Source organism: Antedon mediterranea, chromosome 6 (genome assembly GCF_964355755.1).
Source record: "Antedon mediterranea chromosome 6, ecAntMedi1.1, whole genome shotgun sequence".
NCBI lineage: Eukaryota > Metazoa > Echinodermata > Crinoidea > Comatulida > Antedonidae > Antedon > Antedon mediterranea.
This window is the reverse complement of record NC_092675.1, coordinates 23,019,299-23,044,830: the sequence shown is the minus strand read 5'-3', so window position 1 is coordinate 23,044,830 and position 25,532 is coordinate 23,019,299. Positions and strand designations below refer to the sequence as shown.

The window sequence follows — 25,532 nt, the reverse complement described above, 5'->3', positions numbered from 1 at the left end:
ATCTATAAAAACTACAATAATAAATTCGGAATATAGCCTACAATTACAAAATTTCACAATTATTCACTAAGATTTAAAATATTAAGAATCTTAAAATATATACAAAATTTTGGAAAATACAATTGCACTTTTATTTAAAAAAAACGAAAAATTTACATTATAATATATTAAAACCTATCTGCACTGTTCTTTATTTGATTATTATTATTATCTTTTAGTATAGCTGGCAACATTGCACAATTATTCACTAAAATATTCACAACATTAAAAATCTACAAAAATATATTAAATTTCGGAAAATAAAAGTTTACAGTATATATTAATATTAAACGTTGTCTGCAGTGCTCTTCATTTGATTATTTTAGGCGGTAATATTGCACAATCATTTATTATATATTTTTTTAATTTAATTTTTCACAGGAGGAATTTAATTTGTTTATAATATAGGGAATCGTTGAATTTTTATATCGGTTAGTTTTTATTTTAGGTAATGTAAATCTATTGGGGTTACGTAATCTAGATATATTAGGTCTTTCAGCAGGCAGCATATTACGATGTCTCTCTGACTTAAGGATACCTTCTCCAAATTTTAATGTTAATTTTTCTCTACGTTCAGCAAGGCTGGTAATTTTAAGTTGAGTAAGGGCCGTATCATAGCTCTCATAGTCCTGGCCAAGTATAATTTTGCATGCTCGCTTTTGCAACCTCTCAATTTCATTGGTCTGATGTTTTGTAATGCTAGAGTGCCAAACAACACATGCATACTCAGTCAGCGGCCGAATATAGAGTTGATAAATACTTAACATGTCACCAATAGGTGCACTATATCCTCTCAATGCATAAAGAAGAAACATTCTTCTACTTGCTCTCTAGAGATAATACTTTTGATTTGGATATCCCAACCTAAATTGTCTTGTAGCTCAAGACCTAATAATTTCATACTATGTACAGTATCAATTTTTTCACCACTTATAGTAAATTGGGGGTAGTTTATTTGGGATTTCATAAAATTTATATTAATAACATGGCACTTCGAAGGCTTGGGTAGCATGTCATTTTGTTTACACCAACAACTCAAGGAATCTAAATGGGATTGAAGTTCTGATGATGTACTATTATTTTTTATATTAATTATTTCTCCCAGTGTTAGATCATCCACAAATTTCCAACAAGTATCAGTGGTGTTACCCGCATCATTCACCATAACGGTAAATATTCTGGGTCCTGGTTGAAATCAGGATCAAAATTTAATCACCGACGACGGATCTGGGCATATTCTGGACAAATAATTACAGTCGCACGATTACATAACCTCTATTATATCAACATAAATGAGTTGAAACTAAACCGAATAAATATTCACTGTCACTCAAAAAACTGATATGCATCAAATATATATTGTATATACTAATATACAAAAAGTCAATTAATTTAACATCCAGATAGAAACTGGGGTAAAATTTGTCAAAACATCATCTTAACTTTCTTAAGTGAACATTGTTTGGGGGTATTTTTATTTATACACACCTTTTAACACTTTAAAAAGGATAAATATTGATCAACTAAAAAATAACCTTAATTCACAATCTGATACCTGGTTTTAAATATTTATTTGTATTTATTTTCACAAAAAAATGACATACAAGGTTTTGCTGTTAATTTCATTACATGGAAGAATTCACTTTGGTTATAGTTCAAATAGTATATTGTATCAAAGATATAAGATTTTTACTCGTATGCAAAATCACAACTGGCTGCTTTCTAATTGGCAACTGGAACCAAATCACAACCATGGTGTGTACGACTAGAGGGTGAGCTCGCTACCCCATCTAGGAAGTGTAGACGATGGTTCTCGGAAAGCCATAATGACTCGGCTAAAAAGGTTTTAGAACGACATTCTGGCCTGGACGTTTTCGGTCGGTTACCATTATTAAATGCTTGATATTCGTAAAACTAAACTACTATTACTAATAACCTGTTTCACTGTGTCTTAGATGATTAATAGCAATTTTAGCGTATAGTGATTATTGTTTGGTAGGACCCTTACAGGGTGGAGGAGGCGGAGTTAATTTGAGGGAGGTGCTTATTCGAGGGACACGTTTATTATTTTAGTTTTAATAATATGGTAACATTTATAAATAAAATCCTTTAGTAGATATAAAAAGTGGTAAAAAGGAATAAAAAATGCTTGGTAAATTGTAGATAAAATGGTATTATTAATACATTATTCGGCGAAACAATGGGCCGTTTTGGCCAAAGATGGAAGACGTTTTAGCATAATTTATATATAGATACATCTGACAATATATTGTTGGTACAATGTCAGCACAAATTTGAGATAAAAGGTATTGAAACAATGGAGACGATTTACGCTTCCTTTAAAAGTATTTGTATAGAGTTTCATCATTATTATTGTAAACCAACATTCTCGTTTAATCAGGCTAAGAGTATTTCATGAGACAAGAATAACTACATCCAGCATTTTGGTTCTACGAAACTATTACAATAGTTTAATTAAACACCATAAAATAGAAAGTGGAACGAATAAATAAGTACAATGGCTTGAGAACAATGGCTCGCTGAAATCGATTTTCGAATTTTGTAATGATAATACCTTGACAACTCTACAAAACCGTCATATAATAATGATGTAATGGTACATCATTACAATTGTTCTCCCACGTCTCCGTTTAGTATTTCTATTGATTATACTTTAAATCAAACAGCTTAAGCTTGGTTACTACTTTGTACGCAACGCAATGACGTAGGTATACGTCAAGTGAGGGAGACCAATCACAAGCGCCGACAGTTCAGATGATCCATTGGGTCGTGATTGGTCAAAATGCTTCGGGTTCGTCTTTGCGTTGCGTTTCAAGTGGTGGAAACCTCGCTCCAACCTCATATCTACGCCGTATAAAGTATACAGAACCTGCTCACATTCATAATCTTACTCGAAATGTGGCACTGTGCTTATTATTAGTCTAACTTACAATAACCATTATGGTATAGTACTACTGGTACAGTATTAGGCCTACGGTAATAGTAATCCCAGAGATGAGAATAAATATAACTTTCTATTTAAAAAAAACTGGGAAAAGGTTGCCATCTCTCTACAAAAACGTTATACAGCACTCTCTTACATCATAACTACTTTCCATTGTTTCGGTTTAAAAAAAAGAATCCCATTCAAACATTTAATTACGAAGTTATAGGCCTACGGTAATAGTAATCCCAGAGATGAGAATAAATATAACTTTCTATTTAAAAAAAACTGGGAAAAGGTTGCCATCTCTCTACAAAAACGTTATACAGCACTCTCTTACATCATAACTACTTTCCATTGTTTCGGTTTAAAAAAAAGAATCCCATTCAAACATTTAATTACGAAGTTATTTGGTACTTACAAACCTATGCATTATCCACGTAGTCGACGCTTAATTAAAATTGATTTTAAACAAATTAATATTTTTTCATTATTAATTTTCAAATTAATTTGTTTACAAAATGTCAAAGCAATAAATATCTAATATTAAGAGATAATCAAACAAGAAAATAATATGAAATACGCCTTTAATTACGATGTACGGTAAGACGTTTTATATTTTATTTATTGGTAATGTTTTTTTATGTCATAATGTTTTATACATAGCATATTTTCTTATATATTATCTTATCCATTGTATAGTATTGTATGTTTTTGACTGTTGTTATTTTTATTGTAATTTGAACCTTGGAAGGCAAATTTCATTTATTTTGTATTTGACAATAGATTTTAACTTGAACTTGGTTAGTTGAATATGTTTTTGTGTTTAATATTATTTCGTTGTAATAACAATTTTTATTAAATAGATAAAGAAACTTAATTTATTTTCAACTGAAGAAGGTAGAATAATGTGAATTGTATACGATGTACACGTGCATTTGTGCGGGCTTTAAAAAAAAATTAAATGGGGTAAATTATCTTATATTATAAAGATCACTTGTTGAATTACAATTTAGTTGTGATGTGGGCACGTTATCATGTTTCAACAGACACCCCTACGAAAAAAAATCGGTTTCGATTCAAATGTTAATAACATTCTTTTCTGTTGCAATTTACACAGGATCACGTCAGCCATGTTCAATATATTTGTGACGGATCTGGTTACTAGTAAATAATTCCAATTTAATTATTTCAATCAATACTATACTTGACAATTATTTTAACTTTTTATTATTTAGTGATGTGAAAATCGTTAATGATCCACTATTGGATAATAAAGCATGTCATAATAAAGTAGACCTAGCTTTTCTGAAAAACCAAACAAAAATTCAAACAATTTAATTATTACAAATTGCAGTTTAGACAATACACACATTATAAAACAAATTTGTCCAAGATAATCCACATACTATACTTTCCTATGTTACATATTTACATGCTTATTTATCAAGATCTAGACACATAATTTAAAGAAAAATTCAAGTATACATAGAAAAATCATCATTAACATTGATTAATAAAAATCAAAAGATAACAACAAAAACACTTGTTTTAAATCAACTAGAACAAACGTGTGTTTAACCAGTAACGATGATGATAATATTATTTCCCAGTTATGTATTTCAAGGAAGAATAGTGTTAGATATTTAATTATACACTTGATGTGAGGGCATAATATGCAATCAGTTTTCAGAATTGTGTTTATTCATCAACGTCACTTGTACTGCTACGTTCACTGTCATCAGACCTATCCACACTGTCTTCACCATCAGACTTTGGACGTTTAGTAAACAATGTCATCAAAGTGTTGAATCGCTCCTCAATCTAACAAAATATAAATTAGGACATTCCATTGATATTGATAATTTTTACATTATTAGATAGAATCACAATCAAACACAAGAAATTACACAACTTAATCGTAAACAAATACAAATGATATACAATACCAAATTAATTTGTAATTAACTAATTATATTAGGCCTATCTTTCTGGATACAAGAATGAAAATTAAACTGTTTTTAAACAGTTTAAAATACATTATTTATAGTTATTAAAATACTGTTTTTAAACAGTTTGAAATACATTATTTATAGTTATTAAAATACATTGAAAATATTTGAGGCTTTCAAGGAAAATCTTTGATAAATGTATTTATTTGTAATGTCTGTAGTTAATGTTAATCACTTTTTATGTATTTTTTATAATGATTTTCCAATTAAATTAAACTTTGAAAAATTTAATATATGGGGATTTTATACAAGCGTGACCAATCCATAAAGGACGCTATATTAAACAAAATCAACCATTGAGGGCGCTAATTTTAAAAAGATGTCATTAACATTATTATTCTAACATTCATTACAATATTGAGATTTAAAAACCAAACTGTCACGATAAAAGATCATATTATTAACATTATATTACTGATAATAGAATGTTTTGATAATACCATGAACACCGTCTGTGCATGTTATAAAACATTATTAACAATGCTTTTAAAAGGACACTTACAAATATTTCATTCATTATTATTGATTTTTGTATGTAGCAGTTCATAGATAATGAAGCAAAGGAAAGCCTACATCATACAATGTTTACTTGCACATTGTGGTAAGATTCAACCTTACTTAAGATTATTACAGCACTAAAAAAACAAACATTATTTTAAAGAGAGAAAAAAAAAATACCTCAGAAAGGCTTTTGTTTCCCAATATTTCAGATACCTGTTCAAGGGCCATTTTGTTATTGTCTATTGTTTGACAGGTCTGCAACAGTAATCGATCTTCATCTCTGAAATTTAATATCATAGAACATAATTATTATCTTAGGATGGACGATATTATTTTAGAGAGCTATAATTAACAAAAACTCTTCTTGCTTTATATTAGAATAGAAATACTAAAGAGGGCAGTCTAGCGATCAACACTAGTATGGGTATAAATAACTCTTCCGGACTACAGTATCTTCAGGCTAAATTGTCTACCAATAATATCAAAGTAGTAGTATATGATCGAAAAAGGCACTATACAATTTCTTATTCAACAATTAAATAATTATTTGTTGTCTGTCTGTGTGTATATTATTATCTGATGAATTTTGTTTATATAAGTATTTAACACAATGAAGATAAACAATTAAATGTTGAGTAAATACCTTGTCCAGGAGACAACGATACTGCCATCTATTTTCTGTGTAACATTATCGGCAGATATCTTGCTCTTTGATTTACTATCATGAGGCATACTGTTTTGTCCAGTTGTTTCTATTATTGAGCTACTGGTGTCTTTATGATCCTGTAAATAACTTGTTTCAGCTTTATTAAAGTCTTTATCTTCTGGTAAACATTTTGATGTATTATTGTCTTTTTCTATGCTTTGTTCTGTTGATCCTCTCAATTCTTTGTCACCTGATGATTTCATATCACAGATTTGTAGTTCTTCATCCTTCTTTTGAATTAACTCCTTGTTTGATGTCTCTTTTAATTTATCATGCTTGTCATCCTCCTGAAAGGAATCGGGTTGCTTAATCTGTTCTGTAACATCTTTAGCAATAGAAGAAACATTACTACTATAATTGCTTACAACATTGCTATTCCTAATATCAGAGTTCAACGAAGCTTCATTAGATGATAAACAATGCATACTATCAGTCCTTGAATTTTGTTCTGAACATCTACTTTCTCCTTCAGTGTCTGTTGAACTATCAGATTCTATGCATATCTTTTCAACAGTAGGAAGATTTTTACAAGGTTCATTAATTGATATAAGCTTTGTATTCATTTCTAAAGGAAAACTATTACTACAGGTATCAACAATTTTACCAATTTGTTCAAAATGTCTTTCTTGTGTGTCGTGGGCAATAAATGCGTTATCTATGGATTCTGTTCTATTGTCTTCTGAAGAATATCCAATTGGTGAATTATCTTCACTTCTATCGTTATCCTGAACTTCGAAAGAATTTGATAAAGGACTTTTGTACTCAGGAGATCCAATGTTACTGTCTTCAGATTCACTACTTCCTTTACTTTCTTGACTTGACATCTCAGCATCTGGTGAGTTACTGGATGTTGTATCAGCACCAGTTATCAACTCTGGATCATCCTCTACAACAAGGCCATCACCAATCAACTTCTGTACCTCTTCATCAGCTTCATCATCATCCATCTCCATCTCTTCGATATCTTCCTCTTCTGTTTCCACAGCATCTTCTTCCATCTCTTCACTCTCTCCACATGCATTTTCATTGAGATAGTCTGCTAGATTGCTACACATCTCGGATAAGTTGCTTACAGCAGCACTGTATGGGGTTCCATCATCATGATCTTCATCATTGTCATTTACTTCAATGTGTTCACTTCCTTTCTGGGATTTTGAGACTTTTATTCTGGTGCTCGTTGATGCACGACGTCTGACAGATGCAATACCTCGGAAAGAGCTAGTCAATTCTGCTCTTGATACCTGAAGCCAATAATAGTTTATTTGAAACATTTGAATATTTTATTTATGTATTTTTAATGTTATAATGATTTGTATACTATACTGTTTTATATTTTTATATAATTTAGATATATTTTTGATGTAAGGAGCTTTATTAAAAGTAATAAATGAAATAAAAAAAAATAAAAAATTGTTGAATGTTGTATTGGAAGGATGGAATGTTTTTTTGTCCACATTTCACAGCACCATAAACATTGATTGTTGAAATGTTACAATACAACTGTAGATTATCATTATAAATGTTTATTGAAAAACTAACAATGACAAAAGAATAGGTTTGACATCTATGGGATCGAAAGAGGGTCAATTTTAAAAATTGTTTTAAAACCAAGGTACAATAAATGGCCTACTGTGTCTTTGGAAATAAGCACACTAAACAATATATTAAACCTTTGCAGCACAATATGCGCAGTGCCTTGTTTTTTTCTGAACTCTTGTATCCAATGAGCGATCATGACAACTACAACGACATCTTTTGGTTCCATACTGAAGCTCTGCATTCAATGTTTGCCAAGGGTCAACAGTATCAACCTGTCAAAGCAGTTTAAATACATTTTAGTTTAATTTGTTTTGCAAATATCTAACAGTGAATGACATAGCAATTACAGGATTTATCAAATTATCAAAAAGCACATTTATTATATTATATGTGAAAGACAATTAGTCAACTGACCTTTCCTGGATGTATTTTGCCTTTAAGGTGCTTCTCCTCATCTTCACTGTCGGGTAATTCAACCTCCTCAAATCCATCAAACTTTAAATGTAAATATAAAATAAATCTACATGTATTACACAATTTATTGATAACACATAACACATGCAACTAGAACATAGTTAAAGTACAAGTAGAATTACAGTATTTATAGTTCAAAAAAATGGGGCACATGAAATCTAGCGACAAAATAGAAATATTGCATTTGAAAACTTTTCATTTTGTCATACTAAAAGAAAATGGAACAATATAAGGGTTTTTACCATCATGTTTCATGAACTATCTTTTAATTTATTTATTTATTTTTTTTATTTATTCATTTCCCAACCAACAGTGAGCTCATGGTTCACCACTTACAGGAGGGAACACAGACAAACACGTACATATACAATAACAAACATTAAACTAAACTACTAACAATGTTACGAAACTTACGGAAATTATTACTAAAAATATCTAACTCAGGGTTTCTTAAAGTAAAAGAATTGTAAGTTTGACTTAATCTACTAATAAAACCATTTTTTAAAACATTTACTCTACTAAAAGGAATATGAAAAGTAGTATTTCTTCTAAGACGACGACTAGGGACTCTAAGATAAAAATTGCTAACTAAGTTACAGTCAAATAAAGAATTAATACATTTATACAAAAAAACAAGATCAAAAAAGGTTCTACGAGACTCAGGAGATCGGACATGGAAATGAAAGTCAGGATTCTGGTTGTGGCTGATGTAGCGTAAAAAACGGTTATGCAGACGCTGAATGCGCGTAGACTGAGTTTTCGAAATAGAATTAAAAATAACAGAACTGAAGTTGAGAATGGGATGGATAATTGAATAATAAAGGTGGATTTTGGTTTGCCTGTCAAAATGTTTACAATTACGCCACATCAGCCCAAGCAGTCTATTGCACTTGCCAACAAGATAATCAATATGAAAGGAAAAACAAAAGGAACTATCAATAAAAACACCAAGATCTTTTTGCGATTGCACCCTATTAATGGGATTGTCATTAATTAAATAATTATAAAATAAAATGTTCTTTTTCAAAGTAATAGTTAAAATATTGCACTTTACTGGATTGAGGGACATTCCCCATAAAGCAGCCCAATAACATAGCTTGTCCAAATCCACCTGAAGCCTGTCGGCATCCTCAACACTACCAATAATTCTGTATAGCTTAACATCATCAGCAAACATAAGACATCTGGAGTGGGTGAAGAGTTTTGGGATATCATTGACAAAAAGATTGAAAAGGAGAGGACCAAGAATCGATCCCTGAGGGACACCGGACTGAATAGGAAGCCATTCAGAGGATATACCCTCAATGACCACTCTCTGGAACCTACCATTAAGATAACTACGAAACCAGGAGATAAAATCATTATGAAAACCAAAACGTTGTAATTTTAATAAGAGTAAATTATGAGGAACAAGATCAAACGCCTTAGAAAAGTCAGTGTAAATAATATCACATTGCTTCCTGTCATCAATGGCTTCGTAAACTGTGGTCAACAGGGTGGCAAGGTTTGTTTCACATGACCTACCAGTTACAAAGCCATGCTGACAGGAAGCAATGGCAAGAGAAACATGAGTCGAAATATGGTTAAAAACAATTTTTTCAAACAATTTAGAAATGGTAGGCAACAGAGAGATAGGTCTATAGTTAGAAATCAATTTCTTGGTTCCCCCCTTATGAATAGGAACAATATTGGAACGTTTCCAAACGGAAGGAAATTTACCGGTTTGAAGAGATTTATTAAAGAGGAAAGAAATGGGAATAGAAAGAGGACGAGAACAAACTATGAACAAACTGAGACAACTATGGTATGTATTCAAGAAAAAAATGTTTGCATTGTGTCTGCCTATCGCCGAATTATTTTGCATAATCTATACACAATATACTTGCAATTAAAATTACAAACCTCTTTGTCTTCACTCCATTCTGCCATCTCAAAATCAGGCATCAATGTCTCTGCTGGTTTATCATATGGAAATAGACTACTTAACTCTTGCTCCAAATGAGGCTGACCCTTTAGTAATGGCAACAGAACATCTTTTAACTAGAATAACAAATTAAAGTGTATATGCTTAACATTACAGTATATGTTTGTACACCAAACAATGCATTTGATGTATGTAGTTTGTTTGTTTGTTTGTTTTATTAGTTTCTCTTTTTTAGGTTAGATTTGAACAAAGGTAGATTAGGAAGAGATTTTAATGTAGTTAAGTATTTTATAATATACAATCGGTTATTGTAATTAGAGGATTTAACACAAAAGAAAAGAATGGTATTGAAGTAAATACTTTGTATTAATGCTTAATAAAAAACCTAAATGAATGCTAATGTTTACTAATGGTATGATAATAAAGTTAAAATTATGATATTAATGAGGGAAAAACAGAAAATAATGAAAAAAGATAGAAAATGTTAGATAGAAATTATGTATTAAAACATTGAATGAATAAGGGTGGTGGTGAACCACAAGAGATAACAAAAAAGAATATGTTTGTTTTCAACAGTTAAACAAAGCGTGGGATGTCATTAGCCACTTTATAAATAAAACTGAGATACAATTAATTTTACAACTGCTGTGAATGACATTGGCCTTAGGTATCAGAACCAGCTATATAAAGACAAGATGAAATAAAAATATTACTTGAATAATCTGTTCTTCACTACTGGCTTAAAATTAAACAGTGTATCATTTACGAAATATCTACTCTACCAATCTTCATTTAATATCATTCTATTTCCCATCACAAAAAAGGTCTTCTCTCTGAAATGGCTGCTCTTTTTATTCATTCTGAAATCTGTCAAGCACCATTGGGTTGAAATCACCTTCCATTTATAACCATCAATGTAAATCTCTTGTGCAACTCAAATAAATTAAAAAAATGATTTTAGTGTCTTAACAGATTTAAAATTAAAAAGGTTATTACTATTGACCTGTTGGTATGTTCTGTTCTCTGTATCCCCCCATGTAACAATAGCTTTCAAAATCTTCTGGAAGTGGCCAGGCTGCTTCTGAAAATGTACCTCTACTTCACGAAGAAAAAGCTTGGCTTTGGAAAACTCCAAGTACGACATTAGCTTAACAGAAAAAAAAATTAGCATAAAAAAGATGAATTTTTACATATAATTACGGAGTTTTTTTATATTCAAAGTCATTTGATAACAACCATGTTTAGTTGTTTAAAGTTTAAGTGTATAAATAAAACTATAAAGTAAAATAATCAGTAAACTACAACTCCCAGCTCTATCATCTCGACAAAACATTGAACAACATAAAATTCACAAACACCTGCATATAAAACATTGTACAGCTTTCATGTATTTTTCGAACCTTGATCATGGCTCTCTTCATCATATTAAAATCTTACAGTACTGTAGGTGATTACTTAATAATCCTTACTTACCACACCACACTTCATTGCTTGGGTTGGATCAAGAAAGGCAGTGAAGTCTTCAATTAACTCATCATGTCCATGCAATACATTCTTTAGCTTTTCATAACACTTTAACAAAAAATCAATAAAAATAACAATTTATGCAGTATTATTACCTAAAGAAAAAAAATCAATCACGATAAATCTCTTTTGTTAAAACCAAACAGGGAACCATTTGGCATATTGTGTCATTTTAAGAATGTTATGATTGCATCTTTGTTATCTTATCTCTGTTCTGTTATCCTGTATAAAAGATGTTGAAATAAAACAATGCTAAATAAAACAATCAATTCTTATTATCAGTAGGCTTACCAACATGATCCAACATCACTTTTCTGTGCTTTGCCAGTTACCAATTTCTAAAGCTCTGTCTATACTATCAAACGTTATGTGACAAAAAAATGTGATGTGCCCATATATGGACATGATGTCATATTACAACTATATTGGGTATATTTTTGGTCAAACTGGTTTGATATTATAGACAGAGCTTTAGACTAAAAGCACTTGAAAAAAGGAACCAAAAAAAAAACAGCAATAGATTTATGCTAACCAAACTCAGTGCTCAAACAAAAGATTAAAGCGTAACCAAACAGGGTTTTATGGTACTTACATGTGCTATATGTTGTTCATTTGACTCAATCTCAGCCAAAACATTTAAAAATTCAATATATTTAATAGGATGGTCTTTATAGGTGTTCTGTAGAAAATAATGTTAGTGAAACAGAAAAAGAACAGAAAAGTTATATCTGTCTTCATATACAATACTGTAGTTTGTATAAAATTCATAAATTAAAATTAACCATCTTCTGCAACATGATTTTTATATTGAATGTGGAATCATAGTTAAAGACATAAATACATTGTATGCATTTCAATGCATTTAAAAAAAATGATGTTTTGATATAGCATTTAAATCAATACCTTAACTCGGCTCAGATACGATGTTGCAAACAAATCATCTCGCTCAGCTTTCTGACAAAAAAAAATATGAAAGTCATTATTTAATGTAACATTATCATCATGCAATCAACTTACTAAGCACCAATCAATATTCAAGCAGTCAACGAACTATTTAGTCATCTTTTGTAAAAATAATTAATATCTATTCCCTATAACTAAAACAGATTTAAGCAATAGTCTGCTACATTGTGTTATACAGTGTATTGTCGTACTTTTTACCATGGTAATACAATGGACATACAATTAGGATGGACTAATTAAATTCACTTCAAATATTTAATATCTTGAATTCCTTGAATAGAGAGAATATTTTCATTGGAAGACTGTACAGCATTATATTCAACAGAACAGTCAATATTTCAACTCATAATAATTTCTCCTCATTCAATATTTTTTTATTAGCATATCATTTCATTAAAATGTATTTTGTATATACCTTAGGATCATTTTTTACAATTTCTGGATCGAGCAGAACAACAGTTGATTCCATTTCCTTGCGAAGTCTGCTCTTTAACCTCTTTGCAGCTACCTTTCTTGATGCTTTTATCTGTTCTTCAGACATCAAACCTGAGACTGCGTCTGTAGAAGTCCCTTCATCATTACTGTTGTCATCAATGTTACCAGGATCTAGAGATTTATCTGGGCTAGTCATCTCATCTGTTATTAGTTCTTTATATGACTTTGAATCAGGAGCATTGACAACATCCAGCTCAAAATCATCTTCATCAAGTTCTATTTCTTTATCCTCTTCAGCTTGATCCTCATCATCAGCAGTCACACCTTCAACATCAATGTCATCCTCTTCATAATCGTCGTTGGTGGTTGATTCATCATCAATGGGTATTCCAGAGTCAATACTAACATCTGGATTTGTTTTCATTTGCTTTTGTCTATTCTCATCAGAATCAACAACTGGTTTCATTGACAACATATCTGAAGATTTTTCAGAATGGTTATTTTTAATTTCTAGTTGACAATCTGTGACATCAACAGGGTGAGAATGTTTATCAGTTGGCATCTGATGAAATGACTGAGGAGGAGATGGAGAACATTGGCCATCTTCTGACGTTTGAATAGCAGAGACTAAATCTTCAGATGCCGTGATGGCTTGTGGAGAAGTATTCCTTATCTCTGGTTTCATCCCTTGCTCTGCTTTTGGTAAATCTGTATTATTTTGATGAATTTGAAATCCTTTGAGTGCTGATATTCCTCCAGCAGTACCTTTATTAAGACAAGACGGCACAATATTGGTATCTGATTTCTTATTAGCATCCTTGGCCAAAGACTGTCTTCCTCCAAATTTAATTACCTGTCCATGCTTTCCTGGACTCAGCTGAATAATTTCCGATTTGGATGGAACTATTGACACATTGGAAGAACTAGCTTCGTTGACTGACCCATCAGTTTTATTTGTATCATTATTTAATGAATTGTCTTTAACTAAAACAAAATTTCTCTGTGGTGTGCTTTGTGGAATCATTATAACTGTAGGTTGAGAACATACAGGAGTAGTAATTACAGAATTAGTTCTTTGAGAAGCTGGATGCGTTTGGAGGGTCACAATGGAAGTGGTTGTCACCGGTGTGGTTACACTTGACAATGCTGGACTAGATGTAGCAGTTACCAGTTGGTTTGATACAACATTTGTAGTACTCTTCTCAATTACTGGTTTCACAGTTACTATATTTGTTTGCATTGTACTACCATTTTGTACAGAAATGTTAGATGTTGGTACACAAACTCTGGGAACCACTGTTACTGGTTGTGGTATTTGACCAACAGTCACATTTTGTGTGCTACCAAAAACCGTAGGTTGCGGTAATACATTGATGACGGTTGGTAAAGTTACAGGATTGTTTGGTAAAAGTTGGTTTGGTAATAATTTGATAATTTGTTGTCCATTAACGGTCTGCACAAGAGCAACTGGACAACTTGTTGGTAAGAAGGTGTTCACATTCTTATTTTTCTTCTTTAATTTACATATTTCTATTTTTTCAACAGTAGATTCATTGACAGAAGCAAGTACAGCTTTTCTTGTTCTTTCTTCCGTTTTTCTTTCTTTTTCTGCGTCTCGTTCTAATTTCATCAAACTGCTCATTTTTAGATTCTAATCGAATAAGAATTAGCAAAATTATTTCAATGAAATTATTTCACATACATGTGCAATTCATAGCATTTCATATGAAGTTTATAGTTCCTACTCTTTCAGTTAAATGTAAATAATACATACTCCAATCAAATCTAAATCAATTTAGATGGTAGCAATTCTTACCTTCATCCAATCAGGTAATTGATCTTGAAATTGGAATATTGGAGCGACCTCTTGACCTGGTAAAACTGGTCTACATGGATTGAAACTTAGTGGTATAATCTTATGCTTCCTATAGTTCTGTAAGAAAATCAGAGATGAGCCTTTTAGGTAATTGGAACTTGTTTCTCAGTTGTCTGCCCTTTTCCTGTATATCGTTTTTATATATTTTGTCATTTTATGTATTTTGAGGGAAATAAATATATACAATTATTATATTATTTCAAATAAATAAATTGATTGTACCTTTATGATATTATCACGCTTCTTCTTGGTGCTAAAGTTCTTTATCCTTGCCTGAATCTGTTTTACTGTTTTTCCTGGAATCAAGTGTTTTTGAATAAGTCTAAATTTAGTTGAATACTGGTCAAATTGGTGCAAACCCAATACAATCAAACTAGAAAAAAAAATACAGAAACATTATGCAGTTATAGGTGTGTAAATGCACCATGTTATTCCTAGAACAATCAAATCATGCTACAAAATCGACAAAAAAAGCGACATGCACGATGAAAAACTTTAAAATACTGTGACTGTTCACCAATCAGACATAAGTAATAATAATAATATTTCACTTAAGTATTTTACTTAAGTCAATAAATATTTACGGATTCCCATTTAAAAGACATCCTTATTTGGCCTAGATTTACTCATGGTTTGGCACTATATAAAAAGATGGCAACTTAAAGACCAACTGCAGTTATCACTATTTTATAGATCAAAAATTGTAGGAGTACATACTGGTCTTCTGAGTCAACAAACGTGGGCTTGCTGGATGATTGAAAGCGCAAGCCATGATGAGGCAGCAACTCCGGATACATAAACACAATACTGCTCATCAGAATGATCTTAGCATGTTTTGGAACATGCTTTGAATTATAATGTCTTTCCGTGCTACAACTACTACTATCTCCTTGTTTCTTTGTACTTTTCGAGGGTGTTGTTTCTGCATTGTCCGATTCATCATCACCTTCTTTCCAGTTATTCACAATCTCCAACGCTCCTTGTAGGTTGCAAGCTACAAAAGCAGATGTGGACTGGCCTGCTTGTTTAGATGTTCCTTCATCTTCAGACCCTTCTGCTGCAGTCAGACCTCCAAGCATTGCTAGTTCATTTAGAAACATTTTTGCTTGTTCAGCTTCTCTATTGTAATTATTGTCACCTCGCCCTAGCAAATTTAACTGACACAGAAGCTGCACATGCTGTGTGAGAGATAACAAAACCATAATTGTCTCTTGTCAGGTTTATTACCTTTCTTAAATACATTTTGAGAACCATATATATCATTTTGGTTGGTGCAATACTTTTCGCTTATACAGATTATATTTATAATGTACTGAGCTGTGATTTATAAATAGACCCTTTGACTACTTCACATCTACTACTAACTTACATTATAAATATTTATGTAACATCTAAAGTTAAAATATAAATTAGTCCATTTTGTTTTGTGCTATTCATTTTTGTACGAACACTTTGATAATGTTTAATTCATTTGGTATGATCATTTCCAAAGTGTTTCTGCATTAAAGAGATGAGAACAAAAACTTGATTTTAAAACTAAAAAATACAAACCTGTTGCATTTGTTGTTGAAGTTGTAAACGTTCACTAGGAGTTACAATTGGAATCACTTTAACTGGAACTTTGGATGTTGGATTATTGGTAAGGATACCTGTATTTCTCAACTGAGACAACGTGACTGCCAGTGTCCTAGGTGGATTGTAATCAACTCTTGGCGCTTCAACTGTGTCAGTCCAACTACTTTCTTCACCATACTGTCAATAAAAATGGCATAGTGTTTGAAGGTTTAAGGCAATAAATAAAGTATACATTTTTCTTATATTAACAAAATATATTATTTTTGTTTCGGTCCCTCTATATTTCTTTTATATTTTATAAACTTTAAACTTTGATATGTTCTTTATTGTAGTTGTTTACTGATGTGATGTAAGTGTTGTTTTACACTTCAGCCTACTGTAGTCACCATGGTTACTTCCCACTTTAACCTTGGTACCATTTGGTATTATCATTAGTGTTTGGCATTATTAGGCTTGGACATTCCAATGCTTTGACCTTTATGTTTAGTACTACAGTAGAATTCAGTGAGAGCAGTACCAAGTTGTGTTACTGTTTTTAAATAGCAAGTTTATATTTTAAATCTTTGATATGTAAGCTGAGAATTAGTGTTTATACCAAACAAACAAACAAACGAATGAACGAGCAAACATAATAAATAGGACGCACGTGCACGCGCAATAAATGTTAGAAACGCACTTCTGACTTTTCGTCTATATGTTTGTCAACAAATGTTTTGGTTATCTGGCTGTCTAGGGCAGCACAATTTTTATATTGTCTTTAGGCATAAGGATTACCAATTGTAAATCACTGTTCTGTTAGATAGGTGGTAATTCCTACACAGGGTACAGTTAAACCCCCTTACAAGATTACAAAGGATATCATTGTATTATTCACAAACCCCTCAGATTATATTTTGAATGACTTACACTTTCCAGTAATTCATCCAAGAGAACATTTAACTCTTTTTCTGTAAAAAACAAAAGCATATATGTTACACAATAATAATCCTGCGTTTTTTTTTTATTATCATACACAATGCCAAACATGCTGTTGAGAAATGATGTGTTTGATTGCTTCAGACTGGTGACAAATATAGTATGATTCATTAAAATTAATTACAATTAAAATAAAGACTATGTCGTATCTACTCTTCTCTCATATTTTTTTGTCAAACTTTCCCAACATCCAAAGTAGGCCTCGGCTACTAGTGCAACAATTTCCAATATAGGATTTGTTGAATCAGGCATTACTATTTTTTTAAAGTGAAATAATTGAAAAGCAACTTACTGCTAACTCTGACAGCCCGATCAGTTCTCGTTTCTTCGGTGTCAATGACTTCTTCTTCATCCGCCATAAAGTTAAAATCAGGATCATTTTGCTCATCATCAAACGTATCATTTAACTCATTTTCTATAGAAATGGTATTGTAATAATATAGTATTTGGTAATGAAAACAATGATTTTGAAATGGCTTTGGTAATTTCTGTAGCTTTAATGACATAATTACATTATTGTTGGTGACTTGAATGAATTACAAAACTATAACACTGAACATTCAAAAAATTTGCATTAGATTCATAATACAATAGTAAACAAACCTTTTTTATCTTTAAATAAATCATTCAGCCACTCTTTCCATTCTTTATTATCCTCACAATCCGAGTCGTACATATCAGCAGTGATATCAGGTGCCACAAACGATGCCTCAATCTCATCTAATGAGTTCTCAATCGTCAGTTTTGATCTGGTTCTTTTTGCAATGATATCCTATTTTTTATTCAACATCAGATTAAGTTATTTTGGTAAAATGAAACAACTTTAAGGAAAGTAAATTAAAGGCTTCTTAATTTCCCAATAACTTTAAGGGAAAAAAAAGGAAAAATATGGTGTAGAAAACTACATTCACAGATATGTTTCACAGCACAGAAGACATCAAATACAAAACAAGACTATTACATTTTGAAATTACATCAAATGCAATATATTTCAACATAACATTTTGTCTTCTTCATTGCCATATTTGTTTTCATTCACTGGTCCTTACATTTAAATATTCATAGACCAAAGCTAAGCTGGCCAATACAAACTTTCTGTTTGATGACCGACAACTTTTTTTTATTATTACACCTTATTTATAGAGGGTGACCCTAAACAGCGTATGCTGACAATCAAGGGGCCCTCTTGATTAGTGGCTGTGTGCATACTAATACACCGGGGTAACCCCTTACTTGTCTTGAAAGATGTACTAGGTTCTTTAAAGTGCACATGAGCCAAATGTGTACACTGGACCTACGGTTTATATTCCATTTCCAAGAAGAGTAGTTCTACCACCAGAGCCATGGAGCAAGTGAGGCTTGAACCCTTGCCGATGTTAATATAGCAAAGTATTACGGTTCAACTGTCTTAACCGCTTGGCCACTCACCATATTTTTTTTAACTAGAAAGCACTGTGAATTTATACACAACTATTCAATTTGCCTAGTTAAAAGAAAACAATTCAATAACAGTTGTACCGTTCCATGTGGTTTCTGGCTCATTGAATCCAACTCTTTATCCATCTCATCCAGTAACTTCATAAACTTGTCATCATCAGATATCTTATCTGGTTGTGGAGTAGATGATGGTGGCAGCATAGATGTTGTCGCCTTCTCCTTCTCATTTAGGTGAGGAAGAGGCACTGCAAGAGGCTCTCCAGCATCTTCTGTTGTGTTTTCTATTATACAAGTTTCTTTCAAAGGACTTTCTTCTTTGTTTTCTAGGAAACTGTGTTGAGACAATGGCGTGAATGGAGATGGTGACCCAAACTCACTGACTTGTGATGACAGATAACTTTCATGATCACTTTCATCTTTCTGTGTTGTAACAAAACATTATCAAGTTAGAAAATGAGAGCGATTGGACTAGTAGCATGTGTGAGTTTGTTAAGATGCAGAGACTTTTACGTGGCTAGTTTTATTTTGGTCTTGACTATTTTCTTAATCTAAGGACTAAGCTTGAGTCTTCCTTAAATTGTAGGTACTAAAATGGTCTCCCTGCTTTTATAAAGGTCCCAGTATCTTAAATATTAAACGAAAATCCCTGATGTAAGAGGCATCATTGTCTCATCCTTCAAATGGGACATGCATAAAATGCACATGTGTATGATAAAGAACTTGTAGTTTGTTGATTTTTGTAGGAAATGTACTGTGGTAATTGCCATGGGTCTATAGAATTCCCTCAACTGAGGAAAACACTGCACATTATACATGGACTATCTGGATAGAGGGAAAGAAGAGCATGGTGAGGTTTTAGACGGTTCAAAAGGGTAAAATTTACTGCACAGTTACCTCCTCTGTAAAGTTTAATGCAAGGTTGCTTACTGCAATATAATCAATACTAAAATATTAAATTTAAACCTCAAAATTACCTCATTTGGATCAGGCTTGTAATCTTCATCATCCTCAGAATCTTCATCAAAATTAATTTCTGCAAATTGTGGAACAACTTTCTTGTTCTTCACTGGAGAGAGCGGCCAAACATATGGTGCCTAGAATTTTTTTTTATGTAATGTTGAAATACAGATTTTAGGACAATTCTATTACCTATTTCAATACATAAACATTAACAGTAGGACCTAGTAATGAACACTTACATTTCTAGCTTGTTGAACAACTTCTTTTAACTTTGATCTTGTCATTTTTGGTTCCTGAAAAAGTTTCAAAATACATACATATTAGTACATGATAATAAATTAGAATTGTAATAAAGAAACAGTGTGATTTCAAAGTTTGAATGAATCTCTCATAAACTTGAAGGTCTCAGATTTTGCAATGTTCAATTTGGTCAACAGTCTATTACGAATCATAACACACACTTCTGTAAAAGTCAAGTTAATTTAATAATAGACATCTGTATACAGTATAATGTACTTACAAATGATGCTTCTTCACTTTCTTCTATCTTTTCTGTTCCTTTAATATCTTCATTTTTTTCTAACTGTTCTTTCTTCTCTTCTTCTAACATGGTATTTCTCACCATTGCCAGAACATGTTCATTTGTTATTACATGCTGTAAATCGAAAATTTAACAACATAAATCTATTGATAACAGATTTTTTTTTGTGGAGGGTCTTAAAGGCCAGGTGCGGGCAAAAAATTTCTATTGATCATACATTCCAATAATTATCGATCTATAGTTTCCCCTATGTTTCATAATTTTTGGGATTTTATTTGTGTTACACGAGCTTTTTGAAAATAAGCACTTTCTTATCAGTGGGGGGATAGTTCAAATTACACAGTAAAATCTCTATTCTTTTGTACACAAATTTTGTAAATAGAGAGGAATTTAAAAAAGCTATGAAAAATAAACGGTGTGGTAAAAAATGTTATCGGATGACTAATTTCTGATATTTTTATTCAACTTCAGATTTTTATTTTCATGCTATAGCAAAAATTATCCACCACCGTATATCAACCATCTGTTTTCACCATCTAGGGAGTCACCAGACATGTTATTACATTAGGTTAACTACCTAACTACTGAAAAAAAGTCTTCCTGGTTTTTATGGAAGAATTTTGCCAAATTTTGTATTTGACCATATTAAGGGAAATTCATGTTTTTTCGTCTCGATTTCTGTTACAAATATTTGGTTTATGTACATTTAACCAAATATTATATTTGAAATTCATGCCTGTACCTGAGCTTTAAGAATGAAAAATATTAATACGAAATTTAAAATATGATTATCTTACAATTTAGAGACGTATACAATTTATTTTGTGTCAAAATTATAGATTAGCATGGTAGACATTTCATATTCTAAAAATGCAAGTCTTTATTTAGCATTATTTGTTTATTTGGCATTAAAACTCTTGGTTATGTCTTAAGACGGTATAAAGAATGTTTAACACAAGTAGTAATCGTTGTAATAGTCATACAATGTATGTATGTCTAACTTAACCATATTTTATAATAATATAAAGTATGTTTATAGGCCACCTCTCACCTCTTATTATAAACTTACATGTAATATGCTTTTAACATTAATAGCTGTCAGGTTATTCTTTGTAGCATTAGCCTCTAACGTTTCCTCTAGTTCATCATTGATTCCAAAACAACTTTCATCACTTGATTCATTGTCCACTTTTCTCTTTTTAAATCTTAACTTCTTGAGCTTTTTCCCCTGAAGCTTTCGTTTAAATCGGGTACCAGAGCACGACTTTTTAGGAGAAAACCTAAATGGTATCTTATGCTTTGAGATGCTTCTTAATCTGTCACCAGATTTGGAAGTTGATCCCTGAAGGTTGTCATCATGCCCAGAAGAGCTTCCTGTTTTAGCAAACTTTCGTTTTTTAGATCTTTGGTGGTACGTTGTTTTCTTTCTTTTACAGGGAAGTTTGGCTTTGCCAGTTGACTTCACTGGCGATTCATTTTCTGGTGATGAATTTTCATCACTTACATAATCATCATCACTGTTTTCTGAAGTGAAACTAATGATTTTTAATTGATTTTCATCATCTTTCTCAATCGTTTTATCATCAAGTGGTGGTGTTCTTAAAGAAACTGATTTAGAACATGTAGCAATGTCTGTATCTTGTTCTTCTGCTGTTGACAAACTCTCTTTCATTACTTGTTTATTCATGATTTTATCTTCAGAATATGTTTGTTTTTCAGTTGTTTCCTGGGCATTATTACTGGTGTCTTTTGAACAAAAATTCATGGTTGTATTATTTTGAGGACAATATCTATCTTCACTCGGGTTTTCCTCCCTTGAATCAGGTGGTTTTACTCCTGCCATCAATTATTCCGAGTCTACCTCACTCTTACTATGATAATTTATATCAATCTTTTGCATTGACTGAAATTTTCAAAAATGCAAAATAAGTTATCGCATTTAATCAGATAATTATTGATTTTTAATGATACGGAAGACTGTTCAGGCCACTAGTGAATTTGTAAAATGCATCAATGTCTGTATTGCAATGTGTTTTACATTGATGATGGCAAATATAATGTGGACATGATTATTAAACAGATTTTTTTTCACTATTATACTAACGGTGACTATTTTTCGGTTAGACGTTATTATTAGGGTTTGGTGTGGTTCATCATTGGGGTTCGGTGTGGTTCATTATTGGGGTTTTAGTGTGGTTCGAGATGCACTGAGAGATGAAGGTAATTCGGAGGGCCCACGTTTTTGGCCAGATAATAATAATAAGTGTCACTGACTGTCACTGGAATAGGCTAAGCTAATTATAATATTAAGATATCTCTAGTAGGCCTAGTAAGTAGGCTAGCTAGCTAGGCCTAGCTAGTAACTAAGGTGTCTGATCATTTCGGCCGCCAGTCATTTCGGCCGCCGGTTATGGAACGCCCAAAATCATGAAACGCCAAAAAAGACAAAATATGTATTGTTCATTTCGGCCGCCAGAATCGTCAATAGACGTGTGTAAATGGTGTCAGATGAAATCGGTCGCGCTTGAAATCGATCGCGTTTGAAATCGGTCGCGATAAAATAAACATCCGGTATTTTGTATGGAGCGCCGCTAGATACGCTTTTTATCCTATTAGTTACGATATCGGTCGCGTTTTATTTTGGTCGCGCTAATTTGTATATGGCGCATTAGATACATTTTTAATGAAAACGTTCATTATGTTTTTAGTTAATTTTGAATATTGGAATTTCTAATAATACTGTTTGACATTTTTTTAAACCTCGATCGTTATTTTTTAAGTACAGTAAATATAAATATTTATCTCATTATTTATAAATAATTTGTTTTTCCATTTTATCTTACAGGTTTGAATGAATTGTAATGTGTTCTTTTAGCATGCCGTTGTTTAAGGTTTTGAAAATAAATAATAATTTAATTGTTAAACAAGTAGACGCGCCTATTGCGTATTTTTTAATCACAGTTAATTACGAAACTCGTTCTATACCTGCAAGTGGATACCAGCTCAATGAGGTTTATGCAATAAAGGAATTTGATGCATGGTGATGATTTTTGCATTCGATATCCGCCACTCTGACGTGAGCATGGTTTAGGATAATAATAAAATATATAGATAATATTCCGTTATAAATCAATCTACCAGCCCTACAGTATGTCTATGATGTACAATGATAGATGTGAGAATAATGTATGGATAATTATAGGTGGACACGATTCTCAAAGAGGTACTGATATTTAAACATTTAGATTTACGAACGTCGTATGGATGTTATGTGCAGTTATGTGAGACTACTTACTTAATTATTTACATTAAATGATTATTGTAAATAAAGAAATAAAAGATATTTTTCAAATTAAAATCTATAGTATCGACGTACAGTATACGTAAATTATATACATCGTTTCACAAAAACACGTGCAGGAGGCCTATAGACGTTTTAAAAGTATGGTTATTAGTAATAGACGTCATCTTTACCTGGCCATGGACAACGATCGTACGTCGTGTTTTGTCCATGATTTGACACACTAACAAGTGCGTGCTTTTAAAAAAGGGGAAACCCCGTCAGCAAAATAACGCATTGTTAGAGAGGAAACAGCTGCACGATCATAGAAGGCGCATCTCCCCCAATATGGCTTATTCGGGGGTTTATTTCAGTAACTCGCCTTTTAACCATCCGCATATAATGATCATTTTTACTAACAACTATTTTAAACACTAGAAATAAAAGTATACACGTGATTTGTCTCAACAATTATTATTATACACTTAATATTATCCTACATAACGGATGTAAATAAAATAAAAAAATAAAAATTAGGTGATCGAATAGTATGTTGTTAACGACATGATATAATCTGCCACAGTATGCATAAGTATAACAATGGATACGCTGGCTTTTTTACGGGCTATACATTGTAACAATTATTGTTTTTAAATAAATTGTTCTCTTTTACGTAATTGTTTGCATAATAAAGGACAGACGTATACTCTCTATATAATATATTAATTACAGTACATATAACTGGAGGTAAATTATTATATGCCTGATATAATATTTACCTAATTTAATATTTAAACGTGTTTAGAAATGACTATTTTGGAAAGACATCGTCCTTCTCCGATTGATAACCAAATAAAAAATATCCACATAAATAATCTAGCCCCTAAAAAATATCAATTAAATCTATATAAATGAAGAAAATGTATATCCCGCTAGCATGCATCCCGCTCCATACAAAATAGGGCGACCGATTTCAAACGCGACCGATATCATCAAAAGACCGTGTAAATCATTAGTTTAGTAGTTTTAACTAAAGTATTTCTAGACAACTTATTTTATTTCGCAATGGTTGTTGTGTGTGTGTGTGGGGGGGGGGGCGCCGCTGAGAGGTTGTAGGGCTCAGTCAGGAGAAGAAGCCGGCGAATGACCATAAAATAGCGCAACTCTATACAAATCAAAAAGTATGATCGTTTTTGTTGATTGCTGCTTGCTTTTTGAATACGCACGTCTATTCAGGCGATAGGCACATGTATACACCATTTTTTATAATTGAGGCGTGCCATACATTAACAATATTGATGATTGGCGGCCGAAATGAACAATACAAATTTTGTCCTTTTTGGCGTTTCATGATTTTAGGCGTTCCATAACCGGCGGCCGAAATGACTGGCGGCCGATATGCACTGTGACCGTAACTAATAGTAAGGCCTCACATGCCTAGGTATAGAGGATAGCCTTAGCTAGCCTAGGCCTAGGAGGTCCTTATGTATAATGTAGCCTGTAGGTCTAGCTAGGCCATAGCCTAGCTAGCTAGCCTAGCCCTAGGCTACTACTACAACTAGGCCTAGGCCTAGGCCTCTATTCTAGCCTAGGCCTAGCTAGGCTAGCCTAGAAAGACGGGCGCGCCAGCAGCAGGAAAGCAGGTTTTAAGCCTAGCCTATGCCTAGGCTAGCCAGCTAACTAAGGCCTCTCCTTCCTACTCTTAGTACTCCTCCTCCTAGCTATGGCTTAGTAGCCTACATAAATACCTTCCTTTTTTTTCAATTTAAACTCAAAACATTAATTTGCGCTTCGTTGTTTTTGTCCGCCAAATCACAAATATAAAGA

The 25,532-nt window shown here is 32.1% G+C and overlaps 1 protein-coding gene across 1 annotated transcript; it reads right to left on the bottom strand.

The window, feature by feature from the left end:
* Nucleotides 1-2,347: 2,347 nt before the first annotated feature.
* Nucleotides 2,348-25,508, bottom strand: LOC140051438 (GON-4-like protein). Its single transcript, XM_072096655.1, has 24 exons — nt 25,454-25,508; nt 21,495-22,328; nt 20,405-20,539; nt 20,124-20,177; nt 19,899-20,018; nt 19,006-19,344; nt 18,091-18,259; nt 17,780-17,902; nt 17,419-17,459; nt 16,489-16,689; nt 15,655-16,115; nt 15,160-15,310; nt 14,878-14,994; nt 13,042-14,712; nt 12,567-12,617; nt 12,256-12,342; nt 11,613-11,711; nt 11,143-11,286; nt 10,118-10,255; nt 8,156-8,236; nt 7,873-8,013; nt 6,140-7,443; nt 5,674-5,776; nt 2,348-4,807 (listed from the first exon to the last, which is right to left on the bottom strand). The coding sequence occupies exons 2-24, from the start codon at nt 22,266-22,268 to the stop codon at nt 4,685-4,687; spliced, it is 6,627 nt and encodes a 2,208-aa protein (XP_071952756.1). The 5' UTR covers nt 22,269-22,328; nt 25,454-25,508; the 3' UTR covers nt 2,348-4,684.
* Between the last annotated feature and the right edge of the window lie 24 nt (nt 25,509-25,532).

What these genes read in the sequence shown, in the direction of transcription:
- LOC140051438 (XM_072096655.1), bottom strand. Translation starts at nt 22,268, where the DNA reads ATGGCAGGAGTAAAACCACCTGATTCAAGGGAGGAAAACCCGAGTGAA. An exon ending in TGGATGAATTACTGGAAAGT is followed by an intron (nt 16,690 to 17,418) that starts GTAAGTCATTCA and finishes TTTTATTGACAG; the next exon opens with TATGGTGAAGAAAGTAGTTG. An exon ending in CGTATCTGAGCCGAGTTAAG is followed by an intron (nt 12,343 to 12,566) that starts GTATTGATTTAA and finishes TATTTTCTACAG; the next exon opens with AACACCTATAAAGACCATCC.